Source organism: Frieseomelitta varia, unplaced genomic scaffold (assembly GCF_011392965.1).
Source record: "Frieseomelitta varia isolate USP_RPSP 00005682 unplaced genomic scaffold, Fvar_1.2 scaffold_462, whole genome shotgun sequence".
Classification (NCBI taxonomy): domain Eukaryota; kingdom Metazoa; phylum Arthropoda; class Insecta; order Hymenoptera; family Apidae; genus Frieseomelitta; species Frieseomelitta varia.
The window spans coordinates 698619-725372 of record NW_025110215.1 but is presented as its reverse complement, the minus strand read 5'-3'; the positions used below and the strand labels follow the sequence as shown (position 1 = coordinate 725372).

The 26754-nt window shown below is 42.4% G+C and overlaps 1 protein-coding gene across 7 annotated transcripts in view; it reads left to right on the top strand.

Annotated features, from left to right (window-relative positions):
* Positions 1–26754, top strand: part of LOC122532625 (agrin-like) — a 437045-nt gene that overhangs the window by 291377 nt on the left and 118914 nt on the right. For all 7 annotated transcript variants that reach the window (XM_043661541.1, XM_043661537.1, XM_043661540.1 and 4 more), the window contains one exon: positions 10605–10814. In XM_043661541.1, the coding sequence (XP_043517476.1) occupies positions 10605–10814 (210 nt within the window). The remainder of the gene's footprint in view (positions 1–10604; positions 10815–26754) is intronic.

Below are 26754 nucleotides of genomic sequence, written 5' to 3'. Positions count from 1 at the left end.
TCTGGAATAGTCGGAGCGGCTAACGTTTGACGTCAAGTCGCCCCCGTTCTAATTCGAGTTCCGTTAAAAGGAGCATCGATTGATGCATCCTTGCTCGGGTGCACGGTTGCAAGCGGATGTTAAAAAATATATGGTACGAAAAGAGGACGAGAGTTCCTTTCACGTCCCGTTTAACGAGTGAATCGTGCAACATCGTAGCTGAATCCACGTGGTCCTGTGCTTCTCTCTCTCTCTCGCTCTCTCTCTCTTTCGGTCGCAATTAGCCGAGACGGCCCCCTGCCTCGTATTTAAATCGAATCATTTACGGTATAACAGCTCGCAAATGATCCACTCGAGCCGGATAATTGGCCACGGCACGGGAACGAGCGGTCGATTTAATGCTAATAAATGATCCACTGAACGGGCGATTCTATCGATGAAAGGAAGCGATTCTGCGTTGCTCCTCATCCCGCCCGAGAACACCGAACGCCTCGTCAGCCCTAGTTCCCTGATCAAAGGGATCGAACTCCCTCAGGTACGAATAGCAGAGAAAGTAGGTCGAGAACGAAAAGGGATATACGCGGCGATTCGAAAGAAACCGAGAGGGAAGATTCTCACGGGGCGAGGGTGGACAGGAACGCGCGGATAGGGATCCCGGAGATGAGAAGTCAGATCGGAGAGATAATTAGCTAGCTGAGCTTCCCCCGACAGAGTCCCTGTAGGGGGAGTAGAATGGTAGGCTTCGGGCGTGTATCGTGTTCGAGGGTTGATGGGGTGTTGCAGGGTAATTGTAGATCAACGTACAAGTGGAAATTGCAGAGTCGACTCGTTGCGTTTCAGCGATCCGGTTGAGCGAGGATTCACCCGGTTCTCGTGAATCTCTTGCCACGTTTTCGACAAGTCGTCTCGATCTCTCGTTCTTTTTTCCCGTAAATACTCCACCAACGACGCACAGACGAACTCGACTCTCGTATCGATTGGCTTCCAATATTTCATTGAAATTTACGCAGCAAGTTTAGATTCGCAGGTAGAACAAATATCGTTGAATCGGCCGTAACGGAGAGACCGTAATTATGGACGCGAGAACACTTTGAAATATTTAGCACTAATTACCCGGGGGGTTGGCATTTTTTTTAACGCTCCGAGGACGATGGCCTGATAAACCTCCCCGATACGTTCGTTCGTTCGGCCGCGTTTAAAATTCGATTCGAAACGATCGCCGGACTTTTTAATAACGCGTTTCGCCGCGCGAGACTTTGTAATTTACCGTCGTCGGCCGCGAGCAGAAACGCCCGGAACAATGTTGCACGCGGAACAAAATGTAATCGGTTTGTAATTGCGGCTCTGTCGTCGAGATTTCGCCCGTTCGTTCGACAAAAGCATGGCTAATATATATTTCAGCATGGCTAATTGCAACCAGGGAACTACACGTGACTGCGGCTTTACGACTCGTGACGGTTAAACGTTGGAAAAGGAGTTGGAAAGGAAAGGTCGTTTGACGGAAACGTCGTCGACGAAACGATGTCTTTCCACCTCGATGTCTTTTCACGACCTGCTCTTACGACGATCGTTAGCCATTTATAACAACGACCACATCGTTCGATTCGATGATCCGATTAATTAACGCTTGCAGCGTCCCAAGTACTTTCAGTAGTATGTAGACTGTATTTGGTCAGACGACAGAGCTCCGTCGTTTGCAATAAATCCTTCTGTAATTGGCTTGATATCGGACACATTCTAATTTGTCTTAAAACAACAGGCTACGATATGTTTTATGAAACGTCGTTTCGTTTGATCATTGTGCAAATTGTAACGAACGAGAATTATTGCTTCCTTCTGTGTGCAGCTGTTTCTTCTTCTCGTTAATAATTGTACAACATCCGGTGAGCAGCGAGAAATAAAAATAACACAAACGGACGAAACTTCAAACCGACGAAATTTCATTTCCGTTTCATAGAATATTCGAAAATGGTAGGCGACGGTAGTCGTATTTTGATCGTCTATCCGCTTCTCGATTACTCATAAGTTAATTACACTCATCTGTCAATTACCTGACCATCATCTGGCAAAGCAATCAGCTTCTTCCAATTTTATCCGTTATTTTAGAATTCCAACTTCCTTAACGATTAATAACTGCTCATCAATTTGCCATTGGTCTGTTTTCAAAATACGTTGCAAAATTAAATATTAAATTCGCGAAGTTAACAAGTTTAATACTTGTTCTCAAAAGTAAGCGCACGTTTGAAATTTCAGTTTTAACGATCGAGTCCTTTCTCTGTCTATCTGTCAATCAGTTTCTACCAATTTCTTCTAAATCCCTTTCACATATTCCAATACTGTTCGTACCCGATTTGTAATCGTTTTCACTCCTCCTTCCCCCCCCCCCCGAGAGAAAGAATAAAAGGTAATTATCAGAGTTTGTTCGAATAATTCGTGTTTGCATACGGAGGGTGTGGCCAGGTTGAAAGTTGAGATAACGACGCGTATCGAGAGGATGAAAGAGAGGGATAGAAGCTAACGAAAGCGGACGTTCATACGCGGGGAACGTAAAGTGGAACGTAAGTTGAGCGGTAGGCAAGCTCGCGCGGACTAATCAAGTGGCATGCGGAATAATTATGCTCGCTTTCGCAACTAGGAAATCTGCGCTCGGATCGAGTTTGCCCTTTCAACCATCGGATAATAATTGTCCCGGTTAATGAATCGTGGAGGAATGCCGCTTTCCGCTGTTATTGGATTTCCCGGCCTGGCTCGCTGCCGGTGCTTCTTGCGCTCACCGAGCCGGCACCATGACATTTGAAGGTTGTCGGTTTGAAGGCTGCCGGTTTCGACAAATCCCTGACGCACGAGATGACCGGTAAAACTGTCGTTCACGCTTCGTTTCGCGCTCGTCGAATTAATTTCTTGAATCCACAACAATCAAAAATGTTAATCGAATATTTGAAAATTCTTTCTCGTTGGCTTTCAACGTTCGGTAATAGAATCCAGCGGCGCAAATCGGTTAAGAGGAGTTTGGAATTTTCCAAAAGTTTGATCCCCGCAGTATAATTAGAAAGCTAATTTTTGCACCACGCTGTATCAATTTCACAAGGCCTTGATTTACCTTGACATCCGCGCAAATTCAATTCACGCAAAATACCGCGAATTAATATAACGTAACGCGATACGATTTAACGTCAATGTAATTTAACGATTATCAACATTAGAGTCGCCGCGCTGCGATTTATCCAAATTTAGATTTCCAATTATCCCCGTTTCCCGCGTGCATTTTCTTCTATTCCAGCGTTATCGCGAATTAATCTCGTAATTTCGTTGTAACGTTGAATTCGAAACGGGCCGTTCAGCCGGCCGAAATTCATACCCAATTGCGCTGACATCGGTGTTTATACTTTTCGAATACTATCTGAATTTCTGCGCGCGTTAATTTCGATAGCGGTCGCTAATGCCCGGTGCAGACGCGTCCGGCCTCGGTAGCCATTACTCTTCCGGGAATAGTACGCGCGCGTACGCGGATCGTTCGACGACTTCGCCACGAAGAAAACGTGCAGCCGCGCTCCATTCGATAGACGAGCAAGATGGATCATGACGGATGATCGGGTTGCCGAGGGAAAATGCGGGGCCACCCGGTAAGAAACCGACACCGCCGCGAATCGAACAACCGAAAGGATGCTCCTTTTCACGCGATCATCTTTTTCCTCAGTCGAATGCGCTTTTCTAAAATTTTTCTTCTCTTTTTTTTCTTTTTTTTGTACGATGTACGACGTGAAACTTGACGGCGGTGGCTATGCAAAAATCGAAGCCACGCTCAGAGGGTATTAAATTCGACGCGATTGATATTAATGGATGAAATGAAACGAGAAGGGCTCGAATGCATTTTTTCATCTTTTGATATATCTCTCGATTGAAATTTTTCTGAAAGATTTTAATTAAATTTTAATTCCATGGGGGTGGGACGAGAGCGAGGCAGGACACGTTTCTATTTACCACGTTCTGTCGAACGTGTTCTATTTAATCTCGCTGCACTTTTATCAAGAGTATGCGAATAGAATCGATACTCGACTACGTTACCGGCACAAATAAACGTTAGACCCGGTCGTCCACCGGTGAGAAATTAATCGAAATTCCACGATGCGTTTAACGTGACACCGAATCATGAAATTCCTGTTTGCGCGTATGAATTTCCAAATTTCATTTGGCCTCGGATCGTGTGACTATATTCCCTTTCGAGGGACCGGAATCTAATTTGCGACATTTGAAACCGGCACAAACGCAACCGAATTTCCAAACTGCTATTACGTTGCAAAGGGTATCGTTGGACGATCAATTTTCTTCGAATAATTAATTACTTCTTCCAGCGTAAAAATTCTCAGATTATTTCCACGACCGGTAAATCCCTCTTTCTCTTTCTCTTTCTCTCATTAAAACGCTCTTTCCTCAACGCTTGTTATTTCGAAAATCGGTGGTCTAATCAACTCCTGAGAAGCAACTCGAGTCCAAACAGGTTGCGTTTCGAAATCATCATCGCTGCCGCGCTGATAAGCCAACATTGTTTTCGATAACAACGTTTGTTCACGTCATTAGCGGTGCGTGACGCCCGGGCTTATTAATTTTCTCTGGCGAAAATGTTATTTAATTAAACGCCGCTGTTAATGGCGTGTACACGAAATATATCCAACCTTGAGGGGGGAAATTAGCACGTTATCGGCCGGTAAAATCTCAGCTGTAAGGGTGCCACGGAACTACCCTTACACACCGTTATCTACCGCGTTCTTATCGCGATACGAGTGCCCAGTTATGCACTGTCGACGCCCATACGAACATAGCGGCAGTTTAAAACGATCGTAAACGACGATATAGAAGACGTCCGTGCCGTATGGGTAATGACCGTTGTTAAGGGACGTCGATTGTCGAACGACCTTTTCACGACACGACCTTCTCCTTCTTCCTACCGCGTCCTATCGTGAAAATTGCCCCGTGAATCCAGCCAGTCGAGGATTTCCAACGAATTCGTATCCACAACACGTTTTCGACGAGAGTGTTACCAATTTGTTTTTTTTTCTTTTTCTTGCCGAAACGAAATGTCATCGTCGAGTCATCGAGCAAATACACCTATTTGCTAATAGCTAGTCGAAACAGCGACGCATTCGATGATAATTCTTGTTCATTGAACATGCGAGGTTTCATCAATTTGAAACGATGAACGACATGATCGATTAACTAACCATTGACTACGAAAGGCCTATGACTACACGTCCTCGTAGATTTATCAATATGTACGAAAGGCGTAGGCCCTCGAAATTTTTCTTTTAAATTAGAACACATTTACTGATTTACTAACATAGAATTTATCATTTCACGTGACACAACAGCTGCAAATAGCTTCGTATGTTTTTATTAATACTGTTCTATTAATATTATCCTCAATTTCGTAACACTGCTCTCGTACGTACACTCGTGAGTGTTTGTTTATTTCAATTTCTGATTAATCTTATAACTTTTTAACATTTATAACTATTCGTTCGTTACTTTTCTAAATAATATAGCGTGCCTTAAAAATATTTGGCATCAGGAAGGAAAGGAAACGAATAAGTAGCAGGGATCGCTGTCAAAGGATTAAGAGAATCGAGAGAGATCGTCGAACAACCTGAAAATCTAATCGGACCGAGTTTGCCTGATCCTCGCACTGATTTTCGCACTTGCGTTGATAATGAGCGCGCCGTTTTGGCCGCTTCATGCATTAATTCATCATTTTAGTACAGATGATCGACGTTTCGAGTAGAAAGTCATCGGGCACATTGAATTTTCGACGCGTTTTCACGGAAAACTGCGTTTGAATCGGCCGATACACCTCGTGCTCGTAAACGGCACGGTCGAATGGTTCGCGGGAATCGGCCCTTGCCCCTCTGCTACGCGAGAGGGGGAGGGGGAGGGTCAACTCTTCATATTGCGAAACGAAGTGTCACTCGGGCGACATCAAAGCGATTGCCGGCGAAAAATTTATGAGGTCGGTACGTTGATATTATTTGGTATTGATTAACTTCGTCGAATATCCAGTTTGACGCTCGTCGCTACGCGCACTGAAATGGCACGCGTATCTACGCGTGCATCGCTTCACGCGTGTTATTAGCGCGAGCACCCGTTGCGAACCGGCTGGAAAAACACATGCCAATCAAACGTCCTTTATTAACGCACCTCTCATTATGTATCACCTTTCTGTGAAAACACAATTAACGTGTTTGAGTCGTAACGTAGAAGAATTGATATGAGAAATGTTCGAGGCAATCGAACATGCGAACGATCTTTGATTGTTGTTCCAAATTTTCCAGACAGACTGCAAAAATCGTCCGTGACACTCGCCGAGATTTCAAGTAGAGATCGATGTAAACTTTATTTCAGCATTTCGCGAAAAGCACCTTTGTCACGTTTGCAACAAAAGTTCCTTGTTCTTTTCGTATCTTCTTTCGAAATTCTACAAAAAAAAAAAAAAAAAAAAAAAAAAAAAAAGAAAAAAAAGAAACGTGGCAGACTTGACACAGGCAAAATGGATGATAGAAACGTGGCAGACTGACGAAATGCTGAAAATAATCTACACACCGTTGGAGAGGATCGAATATTCAGAGCGTTGACTCTTACTACTGGCCGACTATAAGCGGCGCGTTACTACTTAACGTGGAGCTGTTTACCGTAACGCAGTAAAATCCCCCCTCTCCCCGTTGTTATAAACTACATGAAATATGGATCGTATCGCGGCGATTGCATCAGCGTGTATGGCAAGAAAGGAGCTAACCCCATTCCTGGAATAGCTACGGCCCGAAGAGGATAGACGAAGATCCTCCGGCGATACGTATTTCGTACACATCATGTCGTTAAACTTAAACGAATTCCGGCGAAACATGGCAGTCTACTCTAGTTATCCTTTGAACGACTTTCTCGCGACTGCAAAGAGAATGTCGAGCGGGTGGGCACATTTTGAGCCTACTTGAACACTATCGAGACGCCACGGCAAGAGCGAGAGAAAATATGTAAATCTTCCTCTTGTTTCGACAAATAAACGCAATATACGCTTTATTTTGGATATCTCTCGCGAATTAGATGTCTGCATCATTACAAGTAACATTTGAAATAACCTTTATGATATAACTTATTTCAATATAATTAATTTTTCGAGATTCATATTTTAATACAATTAATGTTGAAAGTGATCGTAGTGTTGTAATTATATTGTAATAGGTAAATTTTTGCAATTTGATTCTAATTGATCCAATCTAACTTGATTTTATAATAAATCGGGATACGAAGTTATTTCATCGTGGACGCTAATGATGCAATGGTACGACTCAACGTAGACGATTCACTGGAGACGTAGAATCAATCCGATTCGAATCGCGCACGCTCTGGCGAATTCTTTTAACGACGAAACTAACGAAAGTGAAACACGTTAATTACAACCAGGTTTCCGGCGTTAGTTGAAAAAAAAAAAACCAGCGTAACTTCGTTACACCGACCATTTGAATCGAGAATGGAGACTACGAGCCAACCAATCAATCACACGTTCTGCCCATTCCGTACGAATACATAAACACTTTTCCTTGGAAATTCTCCAAAATTCCAGCATTTCGTTCATGGAAAATTCGAAAAGTAGGTCGCTAGGAAAGTCTCTCCGCTGGAAAAACATTTTCAATGCGCGGTTCGTTTGATCTGGCCGGCTCGAGGATCCGGTTTTCACAATTCCGTAGTTTTCGTTGCTCGAACGTCGACGCATCAGAGGAATCTGCGTCAGAGGTGGAGAGAAATAGGGAATCGCGTCGAAATGTAACAACTTTGGACGACGTTTTGTGCGCCTGGAGGGGGTTGGTTGTTCAGCCGCTCGAGAGGATCAGACATCCGCCGTCGATTCGCGTATCTTCGGTTGAAAAGTAAAAGGAGTCGTCGTAAAATGGTAAAAAACGGCCCTTTATCAAGCTGCTCGATTCGAGTTCGCGCGACATGGGACGTCATCCATCTCGACCACACCCTTCGGATTGAGAATCCGACCGGTTGGAAAGTCCACGGGGGATAAGGAGAAAGCCGCTCGTCGTGGAGAGGCGGAACGATTGACCCGAGTGGTTAGCGGAGTCTGGCGATTTTTTCATGGAGGATCAACTTGTCCGCCATATTAATGACCGCGGTGCTCGGATTATTCGTCGAGGTTAGCCAGCGGTCTTCCTTCGGGCTGAAGCCAACTTTCTCGGAAAATTGATTGCGCCTCTTGGAGAATCTCTCTTCTCTACGTCCCCCTCTTTCTCTACTCTCTTTTCCATTCAGAGGAAAACAGACGTAGCTAGAGAAAGAAAGCAAAAAGGGGAAAAGAATAGCCGAGAGAGAGAGAGAGAGAGTTGCTAAGGGAGAAGAGTTGACGTAGTCATCGTCGAACGAGAGAATTTTCTTTCTTTCGACACGATCGTGGCTAATTATCCTCCGCCGAGCGATTCCCCTTTAATTGGTGTTTTCTCATCGACTGTTCTCTCTCCCGGCGGCGGACAAAGTGTCTTCAAAACACGAATTTCCGCCGCAGTAATTCAGTTTCGCGAGTTCTTTTTACCTTGAATTCTCTCCCCTTCGATTTAAAGCGAAGCTTTGTTGCGAGTAATGTCTCCTTGTTTTTCCGCCTGCGAAACGTTCCCGCGGATCTCGTTAAAGGGGATCGTTTCCGAGATAGAAGTCTCCGCGTTCCCTCCAGATGGTCTGGATATTCGGTTAGTCGCTTCGTACCGGGTATGTCAAGGGGTGGAAAAAATTGTGCAGCCATTTTGTCAGCAGAAATGCGGAACGATTACGTGGAAAGCTGCTTACGCTTGAAGCGCAAACGCTGAATGACGGATCGCAGAGGATGAGTCTCCTATTGGCAAGATTTCGGTGTTGGGTTCTTGCCGGTCGAATTAATGCTTGGCCAAACTCGTCTCGTCGCGAATCGGCTTTACATTGAGTCGAATCCCTTTTCCGCCCTCTCCCCCGCCCTTTCCCTCCGAGGAAATGGAAACAAAGGGATGGCAATCGAGCTTGTTTGCTGCAACGTTTGTTTTCTTAGTCCGATATTAAACGTAACATCTCGGAGAGCGAAAACGTTCACGGCCGGAAGAGTCGCGGATTTAATCATTCAAGAGAGTTTTCGAAAACGTATTGTTAAATTAAGAACGTTGAATTATAAACAGATCCAAGTTCAAATGATGCAGTAACCATTACATTTCATAATACTTTGATTAATTAAGTTTAATTGTGTCTAACGTTAAAAAAAGGCCCAACACTGGTTTATAAGAATAACAGTATGATTTGCGCCAGTCGATCGTCGTGACTATGATTCTATGCTTTCCCGTTTGGATCTTCTCATTCTTCCAAGAAACCGATCATAGCTGACATAATGTTTATTCGTAATTTCCTCTGCGATATTAACGACTGTCCAGATATTTTGTTTAGTTAAGTTTAATCATTCACGTTCCATGTAGAATCTCTTGATACAATTGTTCTTCACATTCAACAACAGTAGAAATTATTATTATTTAACGCCATAAATCGATACTAACAATATGTGTAATAGCGATTTTTTTTTCAACGTTGAGACGTGTTGTTATTCGAAATCTTCATGCGCGGAACATTTTTCTCTTTATTATATTTCTTTTATTCGTCAGCTACGTATATTCTATCTTTTGTATATCAAAGTGTGCAAAGTATATACGAAAATAAATACATAGCAATGCATTTGTTTCTTCGAATAATTTACTCCATTTTAACTCACTATATAACTTACTTTATTCGTTTCGAGTTCGATATTCTTCATAATTAATTCTACAATTCTCTTTGAATTTTCTTACGTACCCAATTTCCTAACGATAGCTCATTTCGTGGGATTACTGCGAATGATTATTGAAATGATCACGCTGGTTATACAATAGTCGTAAATATAACGGAACAACAGTAAAATGGCATTGGCGAAACTCGAAGTGATATTTCTCCCTACATTGGCCATTGATACGATGGATTGATTGATCGCCACGAATGACGAGACTGAAATAAATCGTGATGGCGATCTCGTGTTGCGAGTAATCACGTTGATACGCGAAGTGAAACTCGAAACGGAATTTTGCTATTAAATCTTGACTTATCTTAATTTTTCTTGCTCGACCTTCTACGTCGAGTTAGGTACGATCTCTTTCAAGATTTACCTAATAAATAAATATTTCTTTCAACGTGACCTAATTTACTTAATTTACTTGATAAATAAATATTTCTTTCATTATGGCCAATGTGACTTTGCCTCGAATTCACGAATTGAAATTCAAAGGGTGTCATGTTTAACGTAATTTCTTCTAACGATAACGATTGCACGTTTCAGAAATTTACACTGAAACGAAATTCTGTTTATCGAGTCGGAATAAATTCTATTTATTCCGCTAGAATTTGAACAACATCCATCGAATTATGATTCGTTCCAAACTTTCGACGTAAAAATTACATTTCAGCCATCGATTTTTTTCAGAGTAACGAGTACGCCGCATGAAACGTCGTTGTACTTTTCTATTTTTGCTGTCCATTGAACGAAATATAGCGATACGTATCATGTGTCCTACGAATCAATCGCATTCTCGTTTCAGAACCGTGCGAGAAAACATACTGTTCCTGGGGCGCGACGTGCGTCGTGTCGGAGAACGGGAAACCTTTGTGCCAGTGTCCAACAGATTGTCCTTCGACTTCTGAACCTGTCTGCGGCACCGACAACATGACCTACACCAGCCATTGCCATCTACGGAAAACCAGCTGCCTCGAGAGAAAAACTACACGAGTGAAGACTCTGGGCGTTTGTGGTGAGTGCCGTTTCCTGTTACGTGTTACAGCTATTCGTCGCGATCTTTGAAGTTTCTAAATAAACAGGCAGGATATTGGGAGAAAGTTCGATCAGAGCCGCAGAAATAAAGCGTGACACACTTGCGTCGCGATAGTGAGAAACAGAGAAGAAAAAGAAGAAAGAAAGAAGTGGACTGCGAACGGATAATTTCTGAAATCTACCATCTACTGTACAATCTACTATCTAAATCTAGTTTGATCAAAAGTAATGACAACGACACTTGGAAATATGAAAAGCGTTCCTCCGATAAACGTCATTATTACTGGATAGATCTCAAACGAATTGGCGTCTTCAATTCCACTCGGCAACGAATCTTATTAACAAATCAATATTAATTTCACAAAATTATTCGTCGTCTCTCCACGCTTCTAGCATCAAAATATTGATATAAATTTAAAGTTTGATTGGTACTGTGATTTTACGATACTATTTTACGATTCTACAATTTTACACGCGTCTGTCTAGAGACAAGCCTAGTGTACCAAATTATTGCCCTCTCGAAACAGAAAAAAAAAAAAAACGCACTTGAGACACTTTTTCAACGACGAATATTTCGAAATAGGAAATAATTGCATTTCTAGCTTGAACTGGGACACCCTGTACATCGAATCAAGAGAAACACGGTGAAATTAGTTTCCTCTGTCTTTCTTTCCGTTTCTCACTAAACAAAACGACGACGACGAGGATACGGGCGGTCGCGCGGATACTTCGAAGTGGTGAGCGCGTTTCGAGCGTTTCGATTCCCTAATGGCGTTGGCGGGTGCTCGCCTGCGAAACTTCCACCGCGCGGGTGCATCTGTCGATGCAAAGCGGAAACTTATTCCGCGATATCCTGCAATAATGATAATGTGCCGATATCGCGGGCGCTTTCTCAACCGTCACGTCACATTATTCGCGCTCGGGTATCGTCGGCCCGCAAAAATAGAGACGCAGCCTCTCGATATGCCTGCATCCGGCTGCATCGACACGTGTCACACGGCTAAAACGCGCGCGAAGGATACACAAGCGGAGGATTTGGTATCTGGGGCTGCGTAAAATCAGGATTGACGTGTATCCATTTGTCACGATAGTAACTCCGAAGAAACCGGGCTCCGTTTATTCGTTATTCCCGTCGCCGTGATAACGGGTAAGTCGGTTCGTTTCGCGAGATCCACGCGCAGTTTCGCTCTTTACTCGGTGACTGTCGGTGTTTGTCGGAAAATGAATTGGATCAAATGAAATTCGAGACAGTCAGAACTCAGGAATAATGAATCGTTGAAAAGATCAAGCTTCGAGCCGTAGTTTGTTAATCACGTTGGTCGTCAAAAATTCATGTCGCCGGCATTTATACTCGGACTCGAAGCTTGTGAAAAATTAACAGCATGCCATCGGTGACGGATTTAAGCCGGTATTCGCAGCTGAAGTAACGTAAAATTGATTCCGAGTAGCACCATTTGCGGAACGATGTTATTTAGGGGACATCGTACTTAAATCGAGCCAACAGCTCGGATTTCTTTTTATAATTTGCTGATAATTGTAAAAAGTAGTATAATATCTCAAGAGACACTTAGTTAGTGAAACCTATTGTATAATGACGACGTAAGAAGAACAAAAGAATTTCAGTAAAAGAAATTTCCCAAGACAATGTCAATTGACACTCATTGGAAGAATTCACATAAACTAGGCTTCCTATTGCTTCTTGCGAACGTTTAAAAAATGATGGAGGATATTATTTCTCCAGTTATTTTAAGTTTAAACGATATCACACGTTAGAAAAAAGATAGTGAACAAAATTTCGCGTTAAATACCATTCGAGTGATTATCTCTAACGTTGCATCATTTTACTTGAAGTGATGCTTCGTAAATGAATTGTGTGGTAGATGATACATAACAAAAGAACAAAGTTCTCAAAGACAAAGGATTAATTGATTAAAAACAACACGTTTGAAGAGCACAAACTTCGGCCGCGAACGCCGAGCCGAAGTTAATAAACCGGACAATGGCCATTTTGTTTGCGTTTTGAAATTCCAAACGAGCTTCGGCCGCCGCCTCCCGGTGAATCTCGGATCAATTTTCACGATGTACAACCGGCGGGGGTAAATATAAAACGCGTGTATCGGCACGCGGAGGAAATTCGAAGGCGGCAGAATTGGCGCGCACACGTGGAGAACAGAGCGTGTGCACACGCCTCGGAACGTATTTTATCACTATCGGGGATCCCTTTTTACCTTGGCCCGTCCGGCGGGATCTTGCCACCATGAATTAACCATCAGTCGATACCCGATTTTTGCTCTGGTAGAAAGCTCGCTCTACCCCCGTCGAGGTCGTCGCGCGCTGATTCTCAAAACCATCTTTTATTCAAACGAGCCTACACACGCTTGTATCGACACGTATTACTCTCATTTTCCATCTCCGTCTCCATCTCAGCCGTCTTCTTCTCTCTCTTTTTCGTCCTTTTGCCTACCGTTGCCAACAGAAGCATCGGTGAAAATCTTACGGCTTCCCGCGGGTGGAATGTATTACGCGGATCGGGAGGAGAACAGCTGGTAAGCGATGTTCATGAAAATTAGTTGGAATTCTTTCATGTCCTCGCAGTCTCTTCGGGGAGGAAAGTCGAACGATTCGGAACTATTTGGAATTCACCGATACTATTCGCGTTAATTGTTTAGAGGCCAAATATTGCCCAGTTTGATGAAACTGGTCGCTCGAGCTTCTAAATTGCTCACGTTCGAGTATTTTGGGAAAGTATTTTGGTAATCTTCGTGGAGCGGAAATTTCGAAATAATCGAGATAATCGTTTCTGGTGTTCTAAGTGTAGCTTCGTTGCATTTTTTTTTTTTTTTTTCGAGCGTTCCCCTCGTTTCGTCGCGGAATTTAAGTCGGAAGCGGGTATATAAATAAAAATAGTAAATGGCAGCCGGCGAGATTATTAGATAGACATTCAACGTCTCTTATTTTATCTCGGCGAAAATGATTTAACTTTAGTTTCCCGTCGAGAATATAGATAAAGAGAAAGTTTATTAGCAAAATCTTCATCGAGTTTCGCGGGTTTAGTCGAACGAAGAACTCGTGCAGCTGCTAGTTTACTCGAACGAAGCTGTACAAGTACTTCGTTAAACAATTTATGAGTATCCGGTGGTACGCTTCGCTATCGTCTCTGTAGGATTTTATAATTACGCATGATTCCTTTCTGACGGAACAGAGAATCTCTGATAAGAGAAGTGGACTTGTTCGAGTTGGCAGTGGGAATATTTCAAAGTAAAATAAAATTAACAATCTCGAGATTTGAAATCGAAACTCCTCCCTCTCCTGCATCCCCGTAATTTCACTTTACGGCTATTCACGGATCGCTGAATCTTTACGCGGCGGGAGAATTAATTTGGCTCACGTGCCGTGAAATTTAATATGATGTGCAACGATCAGCGACGCACGATTTTCACCCGGTGGCGCTCGTTGAAAGTCTATCGAAGGCTTTCGACAAACTTACGACCCGCTTGCACCTCATCTTTCTTCCCGCGCTTTCAATTACCTTCGAACAAGCCAAAGATCCCGGAAAGTCTGGAAATGACACGCAAGGTCAGGACACCAACGAGAGATCTCTAACTCTCGAAAATCCAACTTTATGAAAGCACTTTGCCAGACTTCGGTTACGGAGAACTCTCGTCGTTTTATCAATTTATTCGTTCCATCGTAACAAGGCTTGTTGTTGTTTTTTTCCTCTCTCTCTCTCTCTCTCTCTTTGTTTTCTGAAACTTTTAAATTTCGTCGACGATCGATAGGACGGCCCCGCTGAAATTTATTTGGAAATCGAGCGCCAACCGGGCACAAACACACCGCTTTCTATAAAGCAAACAGATATTAAAAATTGCTATTAAAAATTCCGCGGCAGGTGTAACAAGTCCGATACGACTGAAGCAAATACAAGTACAGTGTACGAGGTATCGTTAATTCTTTCGCAATACGAACTTCGTAAAGCTTTCAGTGCTTGTTTCGGGTTGTTTGAAATTTGTAGAAAAAATTTTATCAAAATTTTTACATAGATAGAACTTACGCTATGGAAAACAGAAGGTTTCCTTTACAAACCTTGAAATAACTTTCCAACTTTTAACAAATCATTTTATTCATCTAGCTTCCATTTTAAATACTACTCGCGACGCGCTTTTACTCCCAGTAAGTATAATATTGATTCTCTCGAGTACCAATCCAACAAAAAAATAGTAGCAGATAGTAGCGAGGGAGAAGTAGCTTTTCCCCTCCTTTAAGTCTTTCTTTAAAATCGAATTCAGACTCGGACTGTTATCAATGCCCGGCCGTTTTCCTTATTCTCCCTCCTTAACCAGCCACTATTCTCTCTTTCCGTTCTTATCTTATCGGCCGTAGTTCTGGTTCATTGCAAGCTCATGCCGCGAACAACTTATAAGACGGCCGAGCTATTAAACAAAACTACGTTCGAGGTACGAGGTTGGTGTAGCGGGCTTAACATCGGCCCCTATCGTCCGAGTCAGGGGCTTTTTAAATTTTTATCATCTCATAACCGCGAGATTCATCGCTGATACTTACGTGCACAGAGACGCTTCTTCACAGGCTTGTTTCCACGGGGCGAGAACAACCGCCTCGACGAAACTTAAACGCGACGTTTAATTAAAAATAATCATGGACGATGATGCAAATTGACGTAATTTATCGCGAGAACTCCACCGTTTAATTGAGGGGAACGTATTTTTGTGGGAACGCGGCAACGCGGACGCGCTATTCGCATGAGCGCAAGACGTCTTTTCAAACAAGTTCCCCACGTGCACGTAAATTATTATGCGAGCAAACAATGCGGTACCGGCGTAACAGCATCGTGTAAAATAGCCGAGTGTCCCTGGTGGCTCTCTCAGACGAGTTTCCCTTCTGATGTTCTCCTTCTGCCCGCTACTCTCGCCGGCTTCTCGCTCACGTATTCCCCGTGTTGCTTAAAGTATCTACTCCACGTACATATTCAAGCTCGGTCGCGTTCAGCACCGTTATCCCTCATTTTTATTCTTCGCCGCGTACTTTCAATTTTCATTCCTCTCCCCGCCGCCACTGGTATACACTTTTTACTTCGAACTGCGCCACCGCTCGTCTTGCACAAGATTTTCGTCGTCATCGATATTTACCTGTCAACTTGAACGTATTTACTTTGCCTACCGAGCCAAGGTTTTGCAAACGCACACAATCATTCTTGTTCGAATGCGCGGTGAATTCGAACGTCGCCACATCTTTTCGCGTTTGTACACTTCTTCGTAGATACATCGATCGTTGTTCTTACAATTATGTCACTTTATGGCACTGTAATAATGCAAAGAATATGCAATTATGCAATTTATACACTTGTACAATTCGACGTTTATTCGAAAGCGCTCGATTGACTTCCAAGTGTCATTTATAGTCTTCGGGTAGCACTCTTATTCCTTCTAGGGACTTGGTAGTTCCTAGAAAGTCCAAGGATTCTTTCTGTCTGTTTTATGTTTCTCCTTTAATGTGAGTTTTATTGCGCCACCGACTTTCTTCGCAGTAACTTGCACGGAGTTTAGTTTCTCGTCAGTACTCGTTGTTAAATCGACATGATTATTTTGGATTTGGATTGAAAAAGTCTCACTTTTGGGAATTTCTCCTGTGCGGCCTAAGAGCGACTGTCGCAGCGAAAGTCTGGCTTGAGACTTGAGACTGTTTGTTCTACTCGTAAAATATGAAAGCATGGTTATGTGTGTGTATTCGGAGACGAAGGTTCTAAGAGCAAGATTTCGAGTAGAAAGTATCGAGTCGTGCAAACCTATAAAGGGTACAGTGGGTGATCGGTTAACGAACATAATCCGTTCAAAGACAATGTTTGCTATTCGAACTGTTCATTAACCGATCACCCATTAAATTATTTTAAATATTGAAAAATTAGAAAATCAATAAGAATGAATTCATATCTTTCGCGTGTAATCTCCTAATAATGTTGTAATTATATAAAATACAGTTCTACAAATTATTGTGTGTTCTTACACACAATGTCGCGGTGTTTGAGGTGTTCGATATCCGAGCATGCTCGTTGTCTGAACATAAAGATCTTTCGCGAAAGTATCCGTTGTCAGAACTTGTTCATTAACCGATCACTCACTGTATCAAATCGTGGCAGGGTGTAGACCTTGAGAGAATTATAGCGAGTAGCGAGTTGTGATAACGTGACAGTCTTAATATCTTTTGTCAGTTTTTCTCAATTCCCAAGTTAATAGACGTTTATATTTATTCTAAATCACTTTAACGTTGGTTAATTTCGCGTTGTTTTTACCTGATAATTTATGTAAATACACGCGCAACTTATCTCTCTTTCTCTCTTGTTCGATCGGGGTACACCCGGAAGTCGCTAAAACGTCTTTCTCAGTTAGTAACGTTCCCGTTATCCTCGGGTGATCGGTGACGATTTCACGCGAAATTCCAGACGAGTTCGGATAAACGAAACAGCCGGATAGATAAGGGAATGAAAAAGGGGGAGCGAATGATAAGCACGGGTCTTAAGCCGGAACCTTCGCGCGCATTCTCTTCGCTCGTTGTTTCGCCGACTATGCCGCGCCCTTTGGACCGTGTGCCGCGAATTTTCCGATTATTTAACGTGCGTTTTCACGTGAAGAAGACTCGCGTATAACACCGATTATGGAAATCGTTCGCGCTGTCACGCGTGGGAAAAAAATCGGTTGGATAAATTGCCAACTTCGATTCACTCGTAAACCCTCGTAAGCTTTTTTCACTTCTCGCGTTTTGTCGCCTGATTTCCATCGCCTTTTTTTCGAACGTTAAACGTGACATAAATCTTCAAGAGGCGGCGGCGAACAATGGCGAGCAGCGGAATGATGGAGAGCTTTCGAAACGCACTCGTGCAACTCATTTCGACAAAGAGGAACGCGAAGGAAAGAATCGGGAAACTGTCCAACGCAATTCAATTCGTTCGACTCGAGAATTCATTCCGAAACACTAGCTTTTTTTTTTTTTTTGCCTAAATGAACTCTTTGCACTCGAACCTTTGATTTCGTGCAATTTGTCCCGAGTGGAGAAAACCTATCGGCAAATTGTCCGTGTTGAATGAAGATTCGATCGCGTGCAAAAAAAAAAAAGAAAGAAGAAAAAAGAAAAGAATGAAAAAAATTCCATTGCACGAACATCGAACGCGAAATTAGAGGTAACGGTGTGAAATTATAAAATTCGCACTGCTGAAAATTCCATGGGATCCTCCCGGGTCCATGCGGTAAGATTATTCTTTCGTGTTTTTACTGGGCAATTGCGTATGTATTCAGGCGCGAAAGCGGCGAGAAATTAAATTAATCTTATCAGCTTAAGGGAGGTCCCTTCCGATCCGGATACCAACCCCTTCGTTTCCGGCTCACGTCACACCACCGGAAATGCTGCCGTTCCTGTTTCTTCCGCGTTGGTACGGTCACTTACCAGGCGCCGTTAGAACAAGTAGCCAAACTTCTTTACATACAGCTTTCACTTTGTCACACAATTTCGGAAAAAAATACGTTGTGAAGAGTTCTTCGTGGAAAATTGCAAAATGACTACGGTATTATTCGTAATAATGATAACAATATCCGAGAGATAAACGAATTTAAATGACGGATAATATCGAATAATTATATTCAACACATTCAACAACTATATTCGATTATAATCGGTAATAACGTTGAATAATTACAAAATTTGGGATATTGGTGTACGCGCTTAAAATTTTATCGTATGTCATATGGTACGGTGGAAAGAAAATTTTCATATAAATTATCGTATTATCATAATATATGTTCCGATCCTCTCCCCTATTCTCTCGTCTCGTTCCTTTTTCAATTCTCTCCATTCAACCTTCCTCGGTCTACCCTTTTTTTTTTCTTTCTTTCTTTTTTCAGTTGAAATATTTGTACAGAGGTACGCGAGCTACGCTCATTCACACACGCTTGACGATTTAACCGTACACTTTCGTACACCCGACCTCTCTTTTTATCACTGCAACGATAACGAATTAAGTCAACGGCTCGTACATTTGTTACGCTAAAGATCTGCAAAGGGCGGAGGAGGGGAAAAGTTTGCCGAAGAAGTAAAGCACACTTCATAAAAGGATCCCTTTTTAACAGAGAGAGTGCTCCCTCGAACCGGAGGCTAGCTTCTGATTTTGAATGGCTCGTTTAAGCGAGCCAGATTTGCATCGCGGACAAAGTGGAGAGATACACGAAGGACTCGCCCGGATGTAAATCGAACGGGCGTTAAATTAATTACCGATCGCGCGAAATTGGATTTCGATCGAGCTGGCAAAGATGTCGGAGGAGGGAGGGTTGGATCAGGGGGGCGATGGCTGTCGATCCGGTATCGTTATCCGGAGTAATTCGAGCGGCATTAATAAGTCGGACCCCGAGATCGACAATTTTTCCGATGTTAGACACCTCTTCCTCGTCTTCGCGTCGAGGTCTTCGTCAAAGTCAATGGGACGTAATTAAGTTAATCAGGGACTATCTCCTCGGTACACTTCATTACGTCCTCAAGCCGGTGCGACTTGGTCGGTGCTCGGTCAACTTTTACTCTAACTTACCGCGGCGATAAATCGTCGATATCGCCAAGACGTTCTTATCTCAGTCTGCGTTGCCAACACCACCTTGACAGAATCGAGCAAAGGGATCGCTCCTAGGCACGAACTTTACGAATTACAAGTTCGATGAAAAGTTCAGCGCGTTAATTGATTCGTCGCCGAAATAAATTCACCGGCTGAGGGTCCGATCGTTCTCGCCGTATATATCAACGTATTTACGGCCCGTATTAACGCAGACCGCAAATACAAGTTTCAATAAAACGTTATATATAAAGTTTCAATTAAAACCTTGATTAAATATTCGCCGACGTGAATGGCGTGTAATTAAATTATTTAGCAGACGGATATGAAACGTTCATAATGACTTCGTGGTCACGAGCCACGTTTTAGTTCGTCGATATTGAGGTGTACACGAACCATGTTCCATGGTGCACAGTGTAACGATGCTACGTACACCGGTTTGCGATGTTTCCTGCTTCGTACGCAGTTTGTTTGCCTAAGATTATGGAATTTCACTATCGATGCTATAGAAACTATGGCGTGGCTATGTACAGTGACTGACGAAAGGACATTCAAACATCATACCGTTGAAGAACGAACATACGTACGTTGAACTACTGTGATATTTACTATTTGATTATACCTTGTAATTTCTTACAAACGTTTTTATATCTTTACATTTTCACTTGATCAACGCTGTCGTTACAATCGAGTTTCACTACTGTGTTAACGAAATTCAAAACTGTCTTATACAACACCATCAGTTTTTAAATATTTTTACAAGCAATTATAAGTACATTAGAATGTGAATCGACTTGGCTACAATCCCGACGATAGTGTAGATTTCCATAATTTTTGCCACTCTATTGTCATACATGTATTTGACTATCAAGGGAGATCTCATTGAATATACGACGGTTTAAATAATCTCGTGAACGTTGCGAAATCTACTATCAAACATCTTATAATTTTTCACCCAGTTTTTACATGTATGTGTTTGAGAAACTTGATTAACGTGAGTCGTGACTGTGTCAACGAAATTCAAAACTGTTTTAAAACACCATCGGTTTCGAAATACTTTTATAAGCAACTGCAAGTATATTGGGATATGGATCGACCTGGCTACGTTCCCAACGACAGCGTCGATTTCCAAGATTTTTGCCACTCTAGCGTCAGACATTGGCCCCGTAATGTCCCTGTCGGTGATTGGGATGCAACGATATTCTCTATGTACCAGGTGAAAGACGTTCGATCCCCCGTATACATCTTCATTTTGTGGAATAGCGTCTTCAGCTACTTCCTTTCTCGAGTTCTTGGCCGGGGTTGACTTGTCCCGACGCTTGTACCATTCCACGTCTCTCGAGAGACGTGCACGAGAGCGGCAACGTATTCGCGACGGCACCGGCAAGCCCTGCAAAAATATCCACCGAAGGGTATAAATTCGATCTAAGTCCTCGCGGGAATCCCCCGGCCGTGATTTAGGCGAATCCGATGAAGGGTGAACGCCTAATGCGTTCCGGGGGCGTCGTTATGATAGAGGGAGCGCGTGTCGCGTATTTTTCACGAATTCCGCCATCGTTCGAACACCTTTAAACCCCGGAATTCTCCAATTCTCCATGGAGAACGTTCACGGTGTTTCGTGCAGCAGCCATCGAAATAACTAAACGCGGAATTTACTTAGGAGCGTGGCGTTGAAAAATGAACGAAACTGAATCACGTTATATTCGAGAATGTTTCGCGGAAGATGCCGTTAACAGAACGTAACTGGCTATTTATATGAAATTTGGCACTATTATTTGGATGGCACATCAATTGGGTAGTTGGGCGATTAACGATTGGCTCGTACATCATTTATGAGAAATTGATATGCCGATACTGGTGTTATTAAATAACAATCAATATTAATTATCAGAAAATATGCTTCAGTGCTTGACCCGCGGTTAACACCCGACTTTAATAACGACCGGCATATTATTAGCAACGGTGGGTGTTAGGTTTTACAGGGGTCGCAACACCAATTGCCCTCTTACAATCGCTATACGTGCCGAGCCAAATTTTCCATATTTTCCGTGTTTAAATATGTCCGTTACAATTAGCCACGCTCGTTCGTATTTCACGCTCGTGCGCGAAATTAATCGGGCAATTCTGTTCGGAATAATTGAAGCGCATATTTTTCCCTCCCCAGAGATTGAAAAGGTGCATAACGAACGCGAGTTCATCACCGTCGTTCCGTCGAGGATCATTTATTCTCGCGGGTTGGGCGCGAACTCCACCCCGAGACATTGCAACTGTTTCCGTTCCTATTGTCGAGTCGTGGATGAATGACGCTAGCCGGTGCTTACAGTCCATTTTCAAAGATATTTTCAACGTGAAGAGCGTGATTACTTTTGCAACTGCTAGTAGTCTAACACCGTTAGTCTCATACGGTCGACATCGGTTTGCCGCTGTTCATTCGTTTTTTTTTTGTTTTTTTTTCAAAGAGTCTAGGGTCCTAGATAAATGCAATCTACTACGTCTCTGCTTGTTCTGCTTTCCAGTCGTTTCATTACATCGTCCGGCCATGCACGACCTTTATTTTATTTGTCTGAACGTGTGTCTTATTCCGTTTATATGGCGGCCACGTACAACGTTATACTACTTGTCTGATCATAGAGAACACGTTTCTTCTCATTTGACCACGCGCGCGGGCTTGTTCCACTTCAGACGCTTGCCGTTTCTAATTATTTTCTACTCGTTCTGTCTACCTGGAGAGAATTATTTAAATTATTTCTCTGCATGTACCGCGTTACGATCTCGGCTGCAACGACGATACACTGCGTGCTAGAATTCTAGATCCTAATCCTTAGACTTTCAAGCGCCACGTTTTAATTACATCGCGAATCCAAATACGCGACTGCACATTTCTAAAGATTTCGGGGCATCCTCTCCTTTTTGGACAAGACGAAACTTCATCGGAACGTCTCGTTGAGAAACAAAAATATTACAATTATGATCTTGTTTTTTTTAAATATAACTGATTAAAGTACCAATAGTATAAAGAAATAACATTACGAGTGAAAAAGTTATCTTCATCGTAACGTACATCTCTTTGAGATATAAAAATGTTGTAATTATAATTTTGTTTCTTAAATATAATTAATCAAAGTAATACGAAGAAATATCATCACGAATGAAGAAGTTATCTTCATCGCAACATCTCTTTGAGAAACAAAAAGTATCATAAAAGTAATTTTGCTTCTAGAGTATGACTAACTAAAGTAATGCAAAAGAAACTAACGTCACAAATGAAGAAAACGTCATTTCTTTGCGGCTACGTACATATATCCTGCCACGTATGTGACTGTTATTGATTATTAATCGCGGGAAGATTATTAATTCGCAGCGAGTATCGCTACGAGCCCCGTGGATTCGGGGAGGCAGCAATTTAACGATCCTCGGTCTCGGCGCGCTGTGTGCGCGACTAATATCACTCTCGCCCCTAATTCAAGGCCGGTTCTCCATTCACCTCTCTCAATTTCGGAGGCGTCTTCCGTGCGCGCACCCGCGCTTCCTGCTACGCTCGGCTCTTCAATTATTACGGCCTGCGAGGGTTGCGGTATTTTCAAGGTGTTTTGACGATAACTGATGGGACTGGCGGGGTTCGAGCTATCGTCGTAGACGCTCGTGCCAGGGGATCCTCTCGTACGTACACGTACACCGTACGAACATTGTTTTCCGCGCCCGTGCGCACACCACCACCGCTGGTTCGTAGCTTTCTAGCTCGTAGCTTTCTAGCCACGTCCCCGTCACACCTTCACAATGGTAACGCGTTGCTCCCCACGAAATTTAATTCCGCCAGCGGCATTCTTACCCCGCGCTCGCAGACCCCATGATTTATAATGACATTGAACCGGCGCAACAACATATAGAATGCACGGTTACGCGTGTTATAAGTTTCCCCTATACCTCTCCAACCGCCGTGATATCACGAGGTGAAATATCGTCCTCGATGCGACACCGCGTTGGTTCTTGCGCCCGGCGTAACTTTCCCTCGAGCTCGATGAGCTGTTTCGCCGCTTGTTTACCATACGCGTGTGACAGTTGCGTTATAATTGCCGTGTAGCGAAGCCACTCCATCGTCGACTCGCTCTTCGGATGATGAATTCGCGAATTTAGCAGATCCTCGTTTTTCTGGCTATCTTACGGATTCTGTTTCACCGACGGTAATCACCGTTGGTTTAACGAATTGAAGCAAGTGGATGAACAGATAGTTTGGACAAGTTTTTGAGGTTCTTTTAACTATTTCAAGATACTTGGTATTTTTCAATCGCTCATTCTTACTTCTCCCGATTCTTTCTCTGCAATTTATTCGAATTTTATATAAATAATATTTAAATTTATTTATTATTTAATTTATTAAATTTACTTAAAATTAAATTTATATTTTAAAAATATACATATATTAATTTTATAAATAATTATTAAGAATTAAAATTTAATTTTAATTTAAATTATATTAAAAAGTAATTATTTTTTTTAATTAAATTGTAAGAAATTAATATTATATAAAAATAAATTATATTATTATTATAAAAATATGAAATTAATGAAATATTTCTAAACGTAAGTTTTTCAATTATACGATAGTATAGTGGGAATACGAGTGATAACAAACAACTAAGTGACAGAACTTCACATTTCTTTCCTATGCGGACGAAGAAACGGCATTGTTCGCCGGCGCGTATGTATACGAGCGGCACAAACAATTGGATCAAGGAAACGGTATTGTTTATCCAGGCAGTTTCTTGCCGACTCAACGCCATTTTTCTTCCTCTGTCTTCAGCCTTATCTATATAGTTCCATTCATGTGTAATGGAAACAAGCTGCGCGTGCGAAATTTAATTCTCGCATTCCCGCCACTATCCTACGGTTGGGCTTCGCCCAGGATTGATAACGACATTGAATTAGTAGATTCGCGTACTCGCCAGGCACGTTTTGTCATTGTTATTGACACAATGTGTACTATCACCGTGAAATACTGTGCACGATGCGTAGTATCGCTTATGCTCGAGTAGTTTTACTCACTCTGAAAAACACTGTCTGAACTAGCAGAACTTTTAGGGACCATCGACGTAGAATAAAACATTGTAATCGTTCGTAACAGAGAAAAGAATCGAGGAGAAGAATCGAACACAGTTTTTCTAGCTGTTTTAAATACTCTATAGATAATTTCTTTCCTCGATTCATCGTGTTTCCTAATATACTTGGACTAAGTTCTATCCATGGCAAAAAATTGTCGACTGAAACAAAAGTATTTGAAAGTATTCAAGAAGCAGTGAGATTCTTTTGTATTTGTGAGTTAAATTGAAATCGCTATATATTTCAAATGTAATAGTATTTTATATATTTCGAAGGTTACAAATATTTTTAAATATTTTCAAATACTCACGATTTGACCAAAAAATTTTTTGCCACAGGGAGCATATACAGCAGCACTATACTTCGTGTTGAAACTCGAAATTGTAATTACGTAATTTTCAGTTGGAGTGTTAAAGTTTCATTAAAGTAGGAAGTTAAGCTCGTTTGAAAGTTAACAGATATAATTTATCGTTAATGATAGAGAGTGTAATAATCACGTTAAAATGCCCTACGCCTGATAGTCCCAGTTCCAAAACTTGGTGACGCTCACAACTTCAAAACGTTCGGTCACTTATGAGGACGCATCAAATTTTTCAAAAAATTCTACGATATCTGTTAATTTTCAATTTAAGTTTGTTGAAAACGCAATGCGTTTACTCTTCAGACGGAAGAGCTCGCTCGTCCCGATTTCGAGAAAAATCTCGGAATAATACTCGGTGGCGGAAGATGCCAGTTGTTCGATCCCCGATTCCCGTGCACGCGTGCGTAGAATAGAAAATCCCTTGGTGGTGCAATCTTTACACTCGTTTACACGCGAGATGCGGGGAAAGTAGATGCGAATTGCTACGAGGGGAAGACGCGCGGGCGCTCTCGCCCTTGCGCGCAACGCGGAAATGCGCGACCTTATGGCCAGGCGCGGGTACGCGGGTACATGTAACCAAGCAGAATCGCACGCAGGGGAATTCGATGGCGCACGGTTCTTGGTTTTCAAGGCTTTCTGCACACCGGTGCACGCGGTATGAGTGTCACGTGGCGGAAACACGACAAGCATGTCGTTTACGCGGCAGCGTCACGCAATTTCATATCCGCACCGAAATGCACCTCTGGATTCTCTTCTTTTCTCTCTCCTCCCGCCTTTCTTTTTCCTCCCTGTTCTGTCTCTGTTCGTCTGCGAGAAAGCACGTACGCACGCGGAGAAAGCATCCGCCGAGATGAAAGAGACGCAAAGCGGACATAGATGAGGGAGTCTCTGATGCAATACCGAAAACATTTTTACACTTGTTCGTCGTCGAAATTTTTTTCTTTTTTTTTTTGAATGATAATTGTATCACTGACGGCAGATAATTTTCTTACTTGATAATTGGCTTCGGAATTATTACCAATTATTTTTTAACTTGCTAGAATCGTAGTGATCGTGACGCGATTGCCTGACCATACACACGATTATTCTACTGTGTGTCATCGAGTATTTCTATTATGAAATGTAGCGTGTTAATTATCGATTATTATTCTACGCCAGTCTCCGAGGTATCTTTACATTTGTATATCTCCCTTATTTTGACGTCGCATAAACGCACATTCGTGCAGAATTCTTGCACAAATGTAATTGTCATTTTCTTCTAACGTTGTCAATCTCCGGAACGCTTTCAAATTGTTCGGACTGCGCCAATGTAAAGGAATGCATATTACAAACGTTTCCCTCCTTCCAACCACCGCGTGCAAATATTATAATATCGTTTGAATCCAAGGTGAGAGGGCAGATGTGCGCGCTGGGAGAAGAACGTGACACGATACGGCTGCAAATCCTCGACGATATTAGATGGCAGACAGACGAATAGCTGTACGTGTGTGACGTACATACATAATCAAGGAGAGAAACGTACGTACGATTTCGGAAGAATTTAGCATCGGGGCATATTGAATTTCCCGACGTATCGTTTCCAAACGAATTCTCTTTCGCTCGTCGGATATTACTCGCGCAAATATCACTGTTGAAAAATAATCGTCACGGCTGCTTCTCGAACAGCTGCAGCCGCAACTTATCTCTCTGCTCGAAAATAAAACTCTTCGCGATTCGCGGCTAATTACGATAATTAAGATAAATTGGGAAGTTATTCGATAGTTTATTGGATAGTTTCGCGATTGATTTCCCAGTTCCATTTAACGACAACGTGTTCTCTTTCCTCGTTCCTTCTGCATCCCTGTGTACGCACGCCACGTG